The 13,422-nt window shown below is 43.4% G+C and overlaps 1 protein-coding gene across 1 annotated transcript in view; it reads right to left on the reverse strand.

Annotated features, from left to right (window-relative positions):
• The window catches only part of spata20 (spermatogenesis associated 20), a 288,180-nt gene that overhangs the window by 122,049 nt on the left and 152,709 nt on the right, over nt 1-13,422 (reverse strand). Inside the window, exon 15 of the mRNA XM_033044507.1 lies at nt 10,552-10,632. Within this exon, the coding sequence (XP_032900398.1) occupies nt 10,552-10,632 (81 nt within the window). The remainder of the gene's footprint in view (nt 1-10,551; nt 10,633-13,422) is intronic.

Here is a 13,422-nt window from a genome sequence, read left to right on the forward strand (position 1 = left end):
GCGTATAATGAAATTTTATTATTTGAGTCTGTGTTATATCCGTGAATATTCGGGTGATTTCTAATCCTTTCGGCCAGCGGTTCTATCATAAGGGCAAATAGCAATGGTGATAAGGCACAACCTTGCCTATTACCCCTTGATAAGTAAAAGTTTGGAGATAGCATATTGTTAGTTAATATTCTTGCCGCAGGTCTATCGTAAAGTAGTTTAACCCATCTAATAAAATTCTCATCCGTATTAAATTTTTGGAGTACCTTGTATAAATACTGCCATTCTACCTGATCAAATGCCTTCTCTGCATCCAGCGTAACAACTGAAATATCTTCATTGTCCTCATTGTGAGAGTACATTATATTGAAAAGCCTTCTCAAATTATTAAATGATTGTCTTTTGGGTATAAATCCCGTTTGATCCGTATTTATTAAATTGTTAATATAATTATTTAGTCTTCTAGCTAGAATCTTTGCTAAAATTTTCTGATCCGTATTTAGAAGTGAAATAGCTCTATAAGAACCCGGTTCATCTAAATCTTTATCTTTTTTTGGTATAAGCATTATTGTTGCTTCTGCTAGGGTTTCTGGTAGTTTATTTTCGGTATAAGCCTGCATGTATAAATTGAATAATCTTGGTACAATTGACTCCTGAAATCTTTTATAAAATTCATTACTAAAACCATCTGGTCCTGGGGTCTTCCCATTTTTCAGTGAGTTTATTATTTGTTTTATTTCTTCACTAGTAATCCGTGCTCCTAATTGCTCTTGTTCTAAACTATCCAATTTTGGGAGATTGCAATTATCTAAAAAATGTGTAATTTTACTAACATCTGTATTTATTTTAGATGTATATAAATTATGATAAAATTGGGCAAACCTCTTATTAATATCCTTTGGCAGTGTTAGAAACTCACCCTTATCCGATTTAATTTTAGTGATAGTTTTTTCCTTTTCTTGTTGCTTCAGTTGCCTCGCAAGTAATTTATGTGGCTTATCCCCAAATTCGAAGTGTGCTTGTTTTGTAATTTGGAATAATCTTATTACTCTTGCCGATAGTATTCTATTGATTTTATATTTCAATAAAGTTATCTTATTATGTTTATCTATGGTTGGGTCAGTTGCATTGTCCAGTTCTAGTAATTTTATATCCTGTTCTATCCGCTGAAGTTCTCTTTTATTTTCCTTATTTTGAAAACTTTGGTAAGAGATTATGACGCCGCGAATAAATGCCTTGAAGGTTTCCCATTATAGCGGTGCAGAAATACCCGGTGTGTCATTTATTTCGAAAAAAATGTTTGTTTGTTCTTTTATATACTCATAGCCCTGCGGGTTATTTAATATGTGTGCGTTGAATCTCCAAAAAGGTTTTATACCCGGCATTCCCTCAATTTTAAGTATAAAAGTCAATGGTGAATGATCAGAAATAATACTATTATGATATGATGGTTTATTCGTATACGGGATTAATTTTGTGTCCAATAAGAAATAGTCAATTCGTGAATAAGTTTTATGAACTGATGAGTAAAATGAATATTCCCTACCACTTGGATTTGCTATTCTCCAAACATCAGCTATGTTGTTATTTTTTATATAAGTATTTAAAAATTCACAGGTCTTAGTTTTAACAAGACGCTTCCCTACCTTTATTGATGTATCTAAGTATGGGTCTATAACACTCTATAACACTCTTAAAGCAGTGCGTTCCAAATAATTATCTTTCTGTGTAAGGACATTTTCCTCATAACTCCCATGTATTTTTACTTTAAATAAGTGACTGTTGGTCCTTTAACCCTCCACTGATAAATACAAAATCCCTCATTTATTTCAAATCCAGTGCATTTATATCAAATCTCTTCTCCTTTTCTCTCTTCTTATCTGTTTCCAACAATGGCCTACCAGACTGTCTCAGCACTCCAGCCCCCTCCCTCTCCCTCACCTGGCTCCATCCATCCACCCTTCATTAAGTTCCACCTATCACCGACCAACCCTGAAATACCCCTGCATATCACTTTTACATACCGACCATCATCCCCCTACATCAGGGCTGCCAACATTGGGTGAGAGTTGAGAGTGAGAAATTGTGAGGGAGCGTAGTGACCGAGGGGGGGAGGGTGTGGAAGGGGGTGTTCTGCCTCCCATAGTAGGCTCCGGAGGCGGCACCAACCCGGTCCGCTCCTGGCTCCGTGCCGGGGTTAAAACTCCATGGGGTGTGTTCAGAGCGGTCGACGAACATAGAGCCGCCGGAGGTGAGGGTGGGAGGTGTGTGCCGTGCCTCGGGGGAAGGGGGAGGGGGGTTGGTGCTGGGACCACCGCCGCCGTGTCTCACCTATCACACCATCTGCATGGGAGAAACTAAACTACTTTTTTTCCCCCTAAAATCATCCCACAGGCCGGTAGTTTGATAGCCCTGCTTTAAACCAATCCCCTCTAGTGCTTGAATCACATATCCTGGGAAAAAGACTATGCATTCATCTGCTATTCCCCTCGTGGTTTTTACTCACCTCAAAAACAATTTTTGCTTTATTTTGAACTTTCAGCACCCGCAGATATTTAAGCGTGAGAAATTTTGTGATCAGCGTGAGAGCATGAGAATTTTGTGAAATGCGTGAGTCTCACGCTCAATGCATGATAGTTGGCAGTCCTGCTAATAATTCAAACATTTTATGCAAGTTCTAATTGTTTGGACAAAAATCACTTATCACTGCTTTATAACAGTTAAATTACTTTAAGACCATTTCAGAAATTATGGCAGTCAACAAACAATCAACTAACAAATTAAAGCAAACTAAAAAGAAATAACATGTTCCCTTTCCTGACTCGACCTCATAAGTACTTTAACGCTGTTAACAGAGCAAAGGGATATTAATCTCAAGAATCAAAATGGGGAAAGTGGGGGCAATTTTGCTTAAATGGTCATTCTAAGCCCATTCAGATCTTCATAGAGCCAGAGTTATACAACATGTACGTGGCTGGCCCAATTTGTCCATAATGATCAAGTTGGCATTCTGCGTGCCCAGGGACTGGCTGCCGTTCCCAGATCAGCTCGCGTCCCAGGGACTGGCTGCAGTTCTCAGGTCGGCTCGCCTGCCCCGACCCTGCGAAAACGATTTGAAAAAAAACGTGGTTTTTCGGGTTACGGGCCGGATACAGCCCGTGTGCCGTAGGTTGCCGAAACCTGTCCTAGATGTTTGGCCTCATTGTGGTCCACCCCATGTTTGACAACCGATTCACCTGGTTAGTTTTATCTCCGGCTGCTTCATGTTGTCGGCGGCTGCACATCCAACCAAGAAAGAGAAGAGAAGAGATGCGATGTCACTCACAGCCGCCAACTGACGCGCTTCCCCAGACTGCACAGATCGTTGTGATATTGCGCAAAAAGACAAACTGTGCAGGGACTGAAGACAGCGTGAGAATTCTGTCATCAGCGTGAGAATTGCCTGAAATGCGTGACTCTCACGCTCAAAGCGTGAGAGTTGGCAGCCCTATCTAATGCCAGGATGTGACAACAGACACACAGGGAGACACATACACAAAGGAAGACACACACACACAGGGAGACAGACAGACACACACACACACACACACACACAGGGAGACAGACAGACACACACACGGGGAGACACACACACACAGGGATACACACACACACAGGGATACACACACACACACAGGGAGACACAGACACACACACACGGGGACACACACACACACACGGGGACACACACACAGGGATACACACACACACACGCACAGGGAGACACACACACACACGGGGAGACACACACACACACACACACACAGGGAGTCACACACACACAGGGGGACACACAGGGAAACAGACACACACACACCTTTCCTTCCCCCCCTCCATTCTCCCCCTCCCTCTTTCCTCCCCTTCCTCCCTCTTTCCTCCCCCCATCTCTCCCTCTTTCCTCCCCCTCCCTCTCTTTCCTCACCCTCCCTCCCTCCCTCTGGAATCCTGGTGTGGTTTGCTAGCTGTACTGTGGCTGAGAGGAGGGCGTTGCAGGGAATTATAAAAACTGCGCAGAACATTACAAACGCCCAACTGCCCTCCTTGGATGACATATATAGGGCCCGATGCTTGTGCCGGGCCACAAATATCAAGCAGGACACATCCCACCCTGCCAACCACCTTTTTACTCTGCTACCCTCTGGGAGGCGATTCAGGACTCTGAAAGCTCGCACCGGTAGACTAAAGAATAGTTTCTACCCATGTGCGATAAAAGAGCTAAATTCCAACAGAGAATGCTGGGGAAGCAAAATGTAATTCCAAGAAATGCCGCCAAATTCTTTTAAATTCTTTTAAAATACCTATTTATTTTTTACTAATAAGTGTACATATGTGTTAATGGTTGTCGTGTTTGTATTTTTTTAACCGGAGGAGATGTAATGGAATTTCGTTGCACAGTATTGTGCAATGACAATAAACGTATTCATTCATTCATTCATTTCCTCACCCTCCCTCTTTTTCCTCACGCTTCCACTTTCTCCCCTTTCTCCTTCCCTTCCTTCATCCCCTTTCTACATTCCCTCCCCGTCTCTCTTTGCCTCCATCCCTCCCTTTTTTTCTTTCTCTCTCCCTCTTTCTCCCCTCCCTCTCTTTCCCCAGACGCCCAATGGGGAGTCTTGCGGGCAGGGTGTAGCGTGGATTAGCGGCGCTGGCGCTGCCGTGTGAGTTGAAGAGCAGGAGGGAGGGAGGGAGGGAGGGAGCGAGGTTGCCGCGGCAGCCATGAAGCGCAGCGCTCGCAGACGGCGCACAAAAGCACTGACACCCGCTGCCCGGGACCGACGCGCTTCCCCAATCCGTGCAGATCGCTGTCATGTGGCGCAAAGAGACAAACTGTGCAGCAAAGATCCTATAGCTCCGCTGTGCAGGGACTGAAGACAGCATGAGAATTCTGTCTTTAGCGTGAGGGCGTGAGAATTGGCTGAAATGCGTGAGTGTCACGCTCAAAGCGTGAGAGTTGGCAGCCCTGCCCTACATTCTCATTCCCTTTACAGGGTTTTGACCCCAAATCTCTCTGCATCCTGTATACTGCATACTAATCTCTGCATCCACACATAATGTTTGACCAATTGAGTTTCTCCTGCACTTTATTTTTTCTCTACCAAACCTCTTGGTGAATTGAACAAAAGATTCTTCAGTCTAACCCTGTAACTGAAATCCCTCATCTATGGAACCTTTCTAAACCAGTCTAACCACTTTAGGATCTTCGGAAATTCCTGCAAGGTGGTGAGCAGACTGGACATAATATAGAAATGTTCTACACAGTTTAACATAACCTCCTGATGTTGAAGTCCATGCCTCCATCCATGACACCCAAAATTCCATATCTTTTTTAACAGCCACCTTTAAATATCTCGCGACCTCCAAAGAGTTAAGTACATCCAGGGCTATGTACACCTTTGAAACTACACTATTTTTCGATAGTATACCTTCTCAGTCTTTTAGCCAAAATATATATTTGCATTAAATTTCATCAGTTGCTTGACTGCCCCATCTGCCAATCTAATTGCATTGCCGCCTTCTCCCAATTCCTCATGATTTATTTTGTGTCACCCATGATTTATGAAATATTACACTGCATTTCCAAATCCTAATCATTTTTATCATGATAAAGATTTGTTGCTGATCCATACAAAGCACTGCTGTTTTCAGTCTGGAAAAACAATCATTTAATCCTACTCTTTTTTATGCCTTTAAGCTAAGTGCCTATTCATGCTGAATCTGACACTTTAAATCCACAGAAACATTGTTTTGCTGACAAGTCTTTTGTGTGGTACAGTATCAAACAGGTTTTGAAAATTTAAGTAGACAACACCCATTGCATTCCCTTCATCAGCCCCTTATTACCTCATTAAAAATATCAAATAGATTAATCTTTTCCTCACAATTCCCATGTATATGCCACCCCCTCTTTCTTTCTCACCCCCTAAGCCTCAGTGTGCTCCCACTTCGCCCACTATTCTTCCACCCCCTCTAAAGGAATTACCCTGCTCCTTTCCCTTCCTGTGTACCTTCATTTCCAAACTCCATACCCCATTTCTCTTTTATCTGCCCTATCTAACCCATGCCTGAATGTTGTCTAAATCTTCCTTTGCTCAGGAATTGCAAATTGCAAATATCAGCAGAAATCCCTATTTCTGTCCTAACGATGGAAGAAAAGTCTTTGACGAAGCTACTGAAGATGTTTGGACTAGGTTATTGCCCTGAGGACCTTCTGCAGTGATATCCTCGAGCTGGGATAATTAACCTCATCCATCAGACTCTAGCCGACAAAGTGTTTCCCCTTAACAGAGAGCTTTAATGTCACACTCATCTTATCTTTAGAATTCAGCTCTTTATTTCATATTAACCATATAACCATATAACCATATAACAATTACAGCACGGAAACAGGCCATCTCGACCCCTCTAATCCGCGCCGAACACATAATCTCCCCTAGTCCCATATACCTGCGCTCAGACCATAACCCTCCATTCCTTTCCCATCCATATAACTATCCAATTTATTTTTAAATGATAAAAACGAACCTGCCTCCACCACCTTCACTGGAAGCTCATTCCACACAGCTACCACTCTCTGAGTAAAGAAGTTCCCCCTCATGTTACCCCTAAACTTCAGTCCCTTATTGGGACCAAGGCTATGATAAGTTGGAAGCTAACTAGTTCTGGCAAAACCCAAGATGAAGACATGAGAGATTGCAGATGCTTGAATCAGGAGTAAAGAACATGCTGTTACAGAAACACCAACGGATATATGGCGGCCAAAGGGATGGTCAACGTTTCGGGTCGAGACCCTGCACCAGGGCCTGAAACATTGATCCCCCTTCTTTCTCCACAGGTGCCGCCTGACCCACTAAGTTCTTGCAGCAATTTGTTTTTAGCTAGAAAAACCACAAAGGGATGCCGGTGAGAGACTGAGGTGGTGTACACTTCTGCAGGTATCGATGGTCCACAGTGCATTGTGGCAGCCTACGTTGAGCTGCCAGATTGAGCTGCTATTCCACTTAGCATAAGGGTCCACAAATGCTGGAACTTTAAGTAAGAAACAAAGTGCTGGAGGAACTCAGCAGGTCAGGCATCATCTGTGGAGGGAATCGACAGTTGACATTTCGAGTCGGTATACGGTAGCTACGATAGAGGTAGGCGAGTCTGGAGGCAGGTGAGTTTGCATTCCTTGGTGAACATCAAGTGGATGCTTTTATTGTGATGATAATATTTTCTCTCCATCGGTCTGGGGAGACCTCTGGTCACTAGTACCAAAGCTGTCATACAGTCATACAGCATGGCCGCGGGACTTATTTACCATCGCCCGCCGGGGGCTTTGACTTTGACATCGGGAGGAGAATGGGGAGAGCAGGGGAGAGATAAGACTTTGCCTTCCATCACAGTGAGGAGGAGATTCGCTGTGATGGATGTTTGTGTAAATTATGTTGTGTCTTGGTTCTTTTTCTTGTTTGTATGACTGCAGAAACCAAATTTCGTTTGAACCTCAATGAGTTCCTCAATGAGGTTCAAATGACAACAAATAAATTATATCATTGTATCATTGGAAGCAGTCCCTTCAGCCCAACTTGCCCATGCTCATCAAAATGCCCCATCTACACTGCCCGCATTTGGCCCATATGTTTTGAAATCTTTCCTATCAATTGACCTGTCCAAATGTCATTTGAATGTTGTGATAGTACTTGCCTCAACTACCTCCTCTAGAAAGATATGGGCCATACGCAACGGGCGGAACTAATGTAGATGGAGCATCTTGATCGGCATGGGCAAGTTGGGCCGAAGGGCCCAAGTCCATGCTGTTTGTCAAAATGACTCTATAACAGTTACATAATATGAAACCACATTTCAAGAGAGTTTTGAGCTGGCATTTGGAACTCCTTAATTCACCTAAATAAAACTGGGGGCTGCAAGGTAAAATCACCGAGAAAGATTGCTGGAATATGGCTTGGATTCTTTTGAAAATGGATCATTGAAGAATATTTCTTTATAATGACTAAAGGATTCAATAACATTAAGATAGACACAAAATGCTGGAGTAACTCAGCGGGACAGGCAGCGTCTCTGGAGAGAAGGAATGGGTGACCTTTCGGGTCGAGATCCTTCTCTCCAGAGATGCTGCCTGTCCCGCTGAGTTAGTCCAGCATTTTGTGTCTATCTACGATTAAGCCAGCATTTGCAGTTCCTTCCTACATGATTCAATAACATGGGCGGGTAGAATTAATTTATTCTGCTGGGTAAAATTTAAAATCATATCCCTTAGGTAAGCAACGAGTTTGTACTTTTTCCTCAGAGTGTAGAAGCTTGGAATTCTTTCCCCCCCAAAATTGTGAATACGTGGACAAATATGCTGTCAAACTGATGTTGTTCGTGAAGGGATATGGATCAGAGTAATAGGGAAGGCACAGATCAGTCATTATCTGCTGAATGTCAGCAGTTGGTTGAAAGGCTGTCGACCCCAGTACCATTCCATTAATCAGTTAATGTTTTTTTCTTATCCACAAAGATTAGAAATGTTAACAACTTTCTCATAAATGCAACCTATCTTTTTGGTATGTTGGGACAATCCAGCTGTAAGAGTTTATTTTTCCAGTGAGACTATTCCAGACAGCAAGCACTAAGTCCTCGATTAGCAGTAAACACACTTGAAATTCTTCTGACATTTATGGTCAGTTCACATTACAACAGGAGAAGAAAGTGTACTTATTGACTATTCAAGTAGAACCATGAATTTTTTAACATTTGCAAAATAAATTCCTGATCCTAGCCTTTGAATGCAGTTATTAGATTATTAGATATACTGACAGAGATACTTGGCCATGTTAAAGGAACTCAGTGAAAAAGGAGAAAACTGGCAGATCTTAGTTGTCGTAGCAATGCTTGATTTAATTTACTTTATTCCTGTTTATCCAGCTCACAGTTTTATTGTTACACGGGCTGTTAGTGTCAGAAAAAAACATCTCACAAACATTTGGTAACTCAACAAATTGATTAAGTGAGTTTAGAAAAATCTTGGAATAGATCCTTGGTTTCTAGGGGCGGACACAGTAGTGCAGTTAGGAGACAAGCTGACCCACACCTCCAGTAACTTGAGTTTAGTCCCGACCTCCTCTGCCGTCTGTGTGGAATTTGCACTTTCTCCCTCTGCTGCATGGATTTCCTTTGGGGTTTGGTCTTCCTCCCTCTGACATGCAAGTTAGTGGGTTGATGTGCCATGTAAGTTGCCTCAGTGGGTAGGGGAGTGGTAAACTCTGGGGAGAATTGTGAAGAACGTGGGGGGAAAATGAGATTGGTGCAGTAGGATTTGTGTAAAGGGATGGCTGATAGTTCGTGCAGAATTCATGGGCCACAGGGCCTGCTTCCATGATGTCCGATTCCATGTTTAAAGTGACCTCACCTGGAAGGTGTTAGAGAAACTCAATTGTTTTCAGCACCGAAGATGGATAAGTGCATTGGTAAGAGATAGGGTAAGAACAGAATGCAGCTTAGTTTGGTTGTCCATAGTGGTTGAAAATTATGATTGGTTTCTCAGGATAGCTGGTTCTCTCCAGAGCCCAACCAAAGACTTCTTAAGAGTGGTATGAAATGGCAGTGGAGGATTACTAAAGTCCTAGGTACTGGTAAACAATGTAAATTAACATGACATGTAACTGTGATAACGTTATACGGCAGAGAGATAGGCCCTCCAGCCCACTCTATCTGTGCCAACCATCAATACTAATCTGAATCTTTTTGTGATCCAAAATGCTCATTGACATCCTTCTCAAATATTGTGTTGTTCTCTTTTTCCACCACCCACTCATGCAGCGGGTGGCAGGCCAAATCACCCTTTGGACCTGCATCAGGTCTCCTACAAACCTACACTTTATTTTAACCCTTACCCCTCTGGTTTTAGACACACAGGGTGTGGAATCTCCACCAATCTTAGTGCTTTATGGAAAATATGGATATCTTATATCTGCATTCACTATGGATAAGAAATATTATGACTGGATAATTTAGTGTGGCGCATAGTGGAATTCTAGAACAAGTTAGGATCAAAACAGAGGCAATATTAGTCATCTTAGCTCTTGTGGCATTACATTTTCTGCTCCCATCTACCTTGCCGTAGTGCAAGAAATTGCTGAAAGTTGTAGATGTGGCCGGTATGCAGACCAGACTTCCCACCATCGATTCCATCTACACCACGCTGCCTCAGAAAAGCTTCCAACATAATCAAAGACTTATCACATTCCTTTTCCCAAGTCTACAAGTGCATTCGTTCCCAATGCCAATTTAGATGTCATATAATCCATGGGATACAAATTAACCCCATAAAGAAAATCCTTGCTAGCTGTCCCAGCATATTTTAAACAACGTTACTCATCCAAACTCCAGGATTCCAATCATTACTGGCAATGACTTCAGTCCAAGACTCCAACAGCACAGTCTGGAGCAAATAATGAGAGATGTTTCAAGTCGCTGACTTTCATCAATAAAAAGCTCATGTGTTCATCTGTTTTTAGTCACTTGCACACATCCATCTCCTACCTTGTTGGGCACAAAGTGTGCGTTGATGCACTGTATCAATTCCTGTGTATCAGGTGCTTCCAGCTCACCACGGATCACGACCTGCAGCAGGAGATGAAACAGCAGAATGAAAGACAAAGGCATCAGACCAGACCATTATATCTAGCTATTGTCAATATTAATCATGTTTTGAGATTTGTAAAGACAGTTCAAGCTGAGCACAGCAGTCAATGTGCTTTAGAGAGTTTTTTGATGTCTGCAGCTTTCCCGACCCCTTCAAAGATATCTGGCTACTTGTCCATTATTCAGTCTTAAATGATCAGAAACATCTTTCCCAAACATTGGGAACATTGAATGTCATTTTGTTCAATCCTCATCACAAATTTCAGTCCTCATCAACCAACTCTAACCCTTCCTGGCCATGGCCTTAGGCTGAGCTAGACTCACAAACAGTCTCTAGTGCAGAGCTTCTGCCCAGATAGTTACATCATGAAGACTTACTTCAAGTCCACAATATTGGTCATCTCTAAACTACCTTCTAACATTTGTGTCTGAAACACTCACTTTAGACAAGAGATCTGTGCCGTCAACGATTAAAACAAAGTCCTCAGGTCCCTGGGATGATAATAATAATAATAATAATACATTTTATTTAATGGGCGCCTTTCAGACATCTCAAGGACACCTTACATAGTAATCGGAATAACATATAATCGGAATATAACAAGTAATAAAGACATCACAGAGGCACAAATTAAAAACAGAATTCAATCCAAAAACAGAAAATCAAAAACACAGTGTGAAGAGAGAGCAGCGGCAGCCAAAGCGCGCCAGCGTCCACTCTCTCTTCACGGCAGCCATCTTGGACACAGACCTACAGGACTACAATTAGACAAAAAAATCATCCCCCCACAGTGGATAGCACTGTGGGGGAAGGCACAATGTCCAGTCCCCACCCCATGTTCACCCCAAAGTCAGGCCTATTGAGGCCACCGCAATTGCCTCTACGGAGGCCCGATGTCCCTGGCTGTTCTCACCGGGTGGTCTTGCCCCGGCGTCGGGAGAGTCCTTTCGGCGGCTGGGCCACCTGGAACAGCCGCTTCCTGGTTGGAGCCCGCGGCTGCCGAAGCCGACAAGGCCGCGCCGGTTTGGAGCTCCCAGGCTCCCGATGAAAAAGTCGGCGCCGCCTCTCCGCACTGCCGCCTCTCCGCACGCCGCCTCTCCGCTCTGCAGACCCGCAGCCCGGAGATGTTGCTCTCGGCGGTCCAGCGCGGCGACCCAGGCAAGGCGTCGCCCTCTCCACTCCGCTCCAGCGCTTCAACGCTGTGCCGCCGCCGAGGCCGAGGTGCTGGGCGGTCCCCGCCAGGAAACGGCGCTCCAAGCCCGCTGGTAGGCCACGAGGACGGGTCGACAGGCAGCCCGGAGAAAAGGCTGCCACACCGACCAGGTAGGGACCTAGAAATAAAGTTTACACCTACCCCCCACATTAAAAAGACCATATCCCCTACAAACAAAAAACAGGACTCACTAAAAACTATTTAAAAAAACGAATTTAAAACGGACGGCTGCTGGCTAGCAGCCGTTCACCAAGATGGCTCCTCCTCCTCCTTGATGGCTCCTCCTCCTCCTTGATGATGCTTCTTTAACCAAGCATTCAATCAATTGTCTTTGTAAATTACCATTTTTTCTACTGATTAAGTTCCTTGGGACAATTTTTTATGCAAAGGGCCATTCAGGATTGTTATTGCATCTCACAAAATGCCATTATTTTTCACTCAGTCAATGCGCTCTTGTTTAATGGTAAGGAATTGTAACATGATCTCTGTTCACTTACTTAATCTCACTGACAAAAACAATTCACAAGTAGTCCCGTACAAAGGAGAATAATAGCTGGGCAGAGTTCCAGTTCAAAATCTCCCTCGTATGAGTGCAGTTGTAGGGGAAGAGCTGGATCTGACATGTCAGGACTTGGGACTACTTGGCCAAAATCTGGCTCATCCTCATTATCCATGGTCACACCATGAAGGCAAGCCGGTGGAATGACATACCATATGACAACTGGTGCTCAAGGGACTAAATAGCAGTGAGGAATCAGAACTCTCAGGAAATATGCAGAGGAGGAGAAAAGGAAAAGAGAAAACACAAAGATAAACTTGCCAAAGCACAGAGGAAAGACAGTTGAGGTCTCCTACTGATGTGTCACATTGAGCTGTAGGACTGCAAGAGTTGAGCCTATCACTATAGACAGCCAAAGGCCCCAAGGCAGTCATGGATGGGGAAATAAATTCATTCAAATTCCTAAGAATAAAAGGCTAACCTCAGCCATTCTGAAAGGCAGACACAAAGTGCTGGAGTTAGGCAGCATCATCTCTGGAGAAAAGGGATGGGTGACGTTTCAGGTCACAACCTTTCCTCAGGTCTTTTTGAGTCTGACGAAAGGTCCCGACACAAATCGTGGCCCATACTTTTCTCCACAGATGCTTCCTAACCTGCTGAGTTACTCCAGCACTTTATGTCCACCTTTGGAATAAACCAGCATCTGCAGTTCTTTGTTTCTGCATTCTGAAAGGCAGTTATGATGAGGGAGAAGAGATGGGGAGGATCCTCTGAAACCAGCAGGAAAGTCGACTTCGTAATCATGTGCTTGCCATAACACACAGTCTCTTTTTCAGGCTAAAGGGTAACAAACAAATTTGCATTGTTACACTTAATTCATAGCTGGCATTTAACTTTAATATCAATCGTTTAATTACCGTTATGTATCACAAACTTCCAGTCCAGCTAATTAAAATATACACAGCTAGAACTGGTTATGGCTTAGTCTGAAACTGTGAAACTGCAACCTTAATTTATGAAGCCATTCAACAAAACATTCTTAAGCAATAAAAGTAG

This window comes from Amblyraja radiata, chromosome 26 (genome assembly GCF_010909765.2).
Source record: "Amblyraja radiata isolate CabotCenter1 chromosome 26, sAmbRad1.1.pri, whole genome shotgun sequence".
NCBI classification, from domain to species: Eukaryota; Metazoa; Chordata; class Chondrichthyes; order Rajiformes; family Rajidae; genus Amblyraja; species Amblyraja radiata.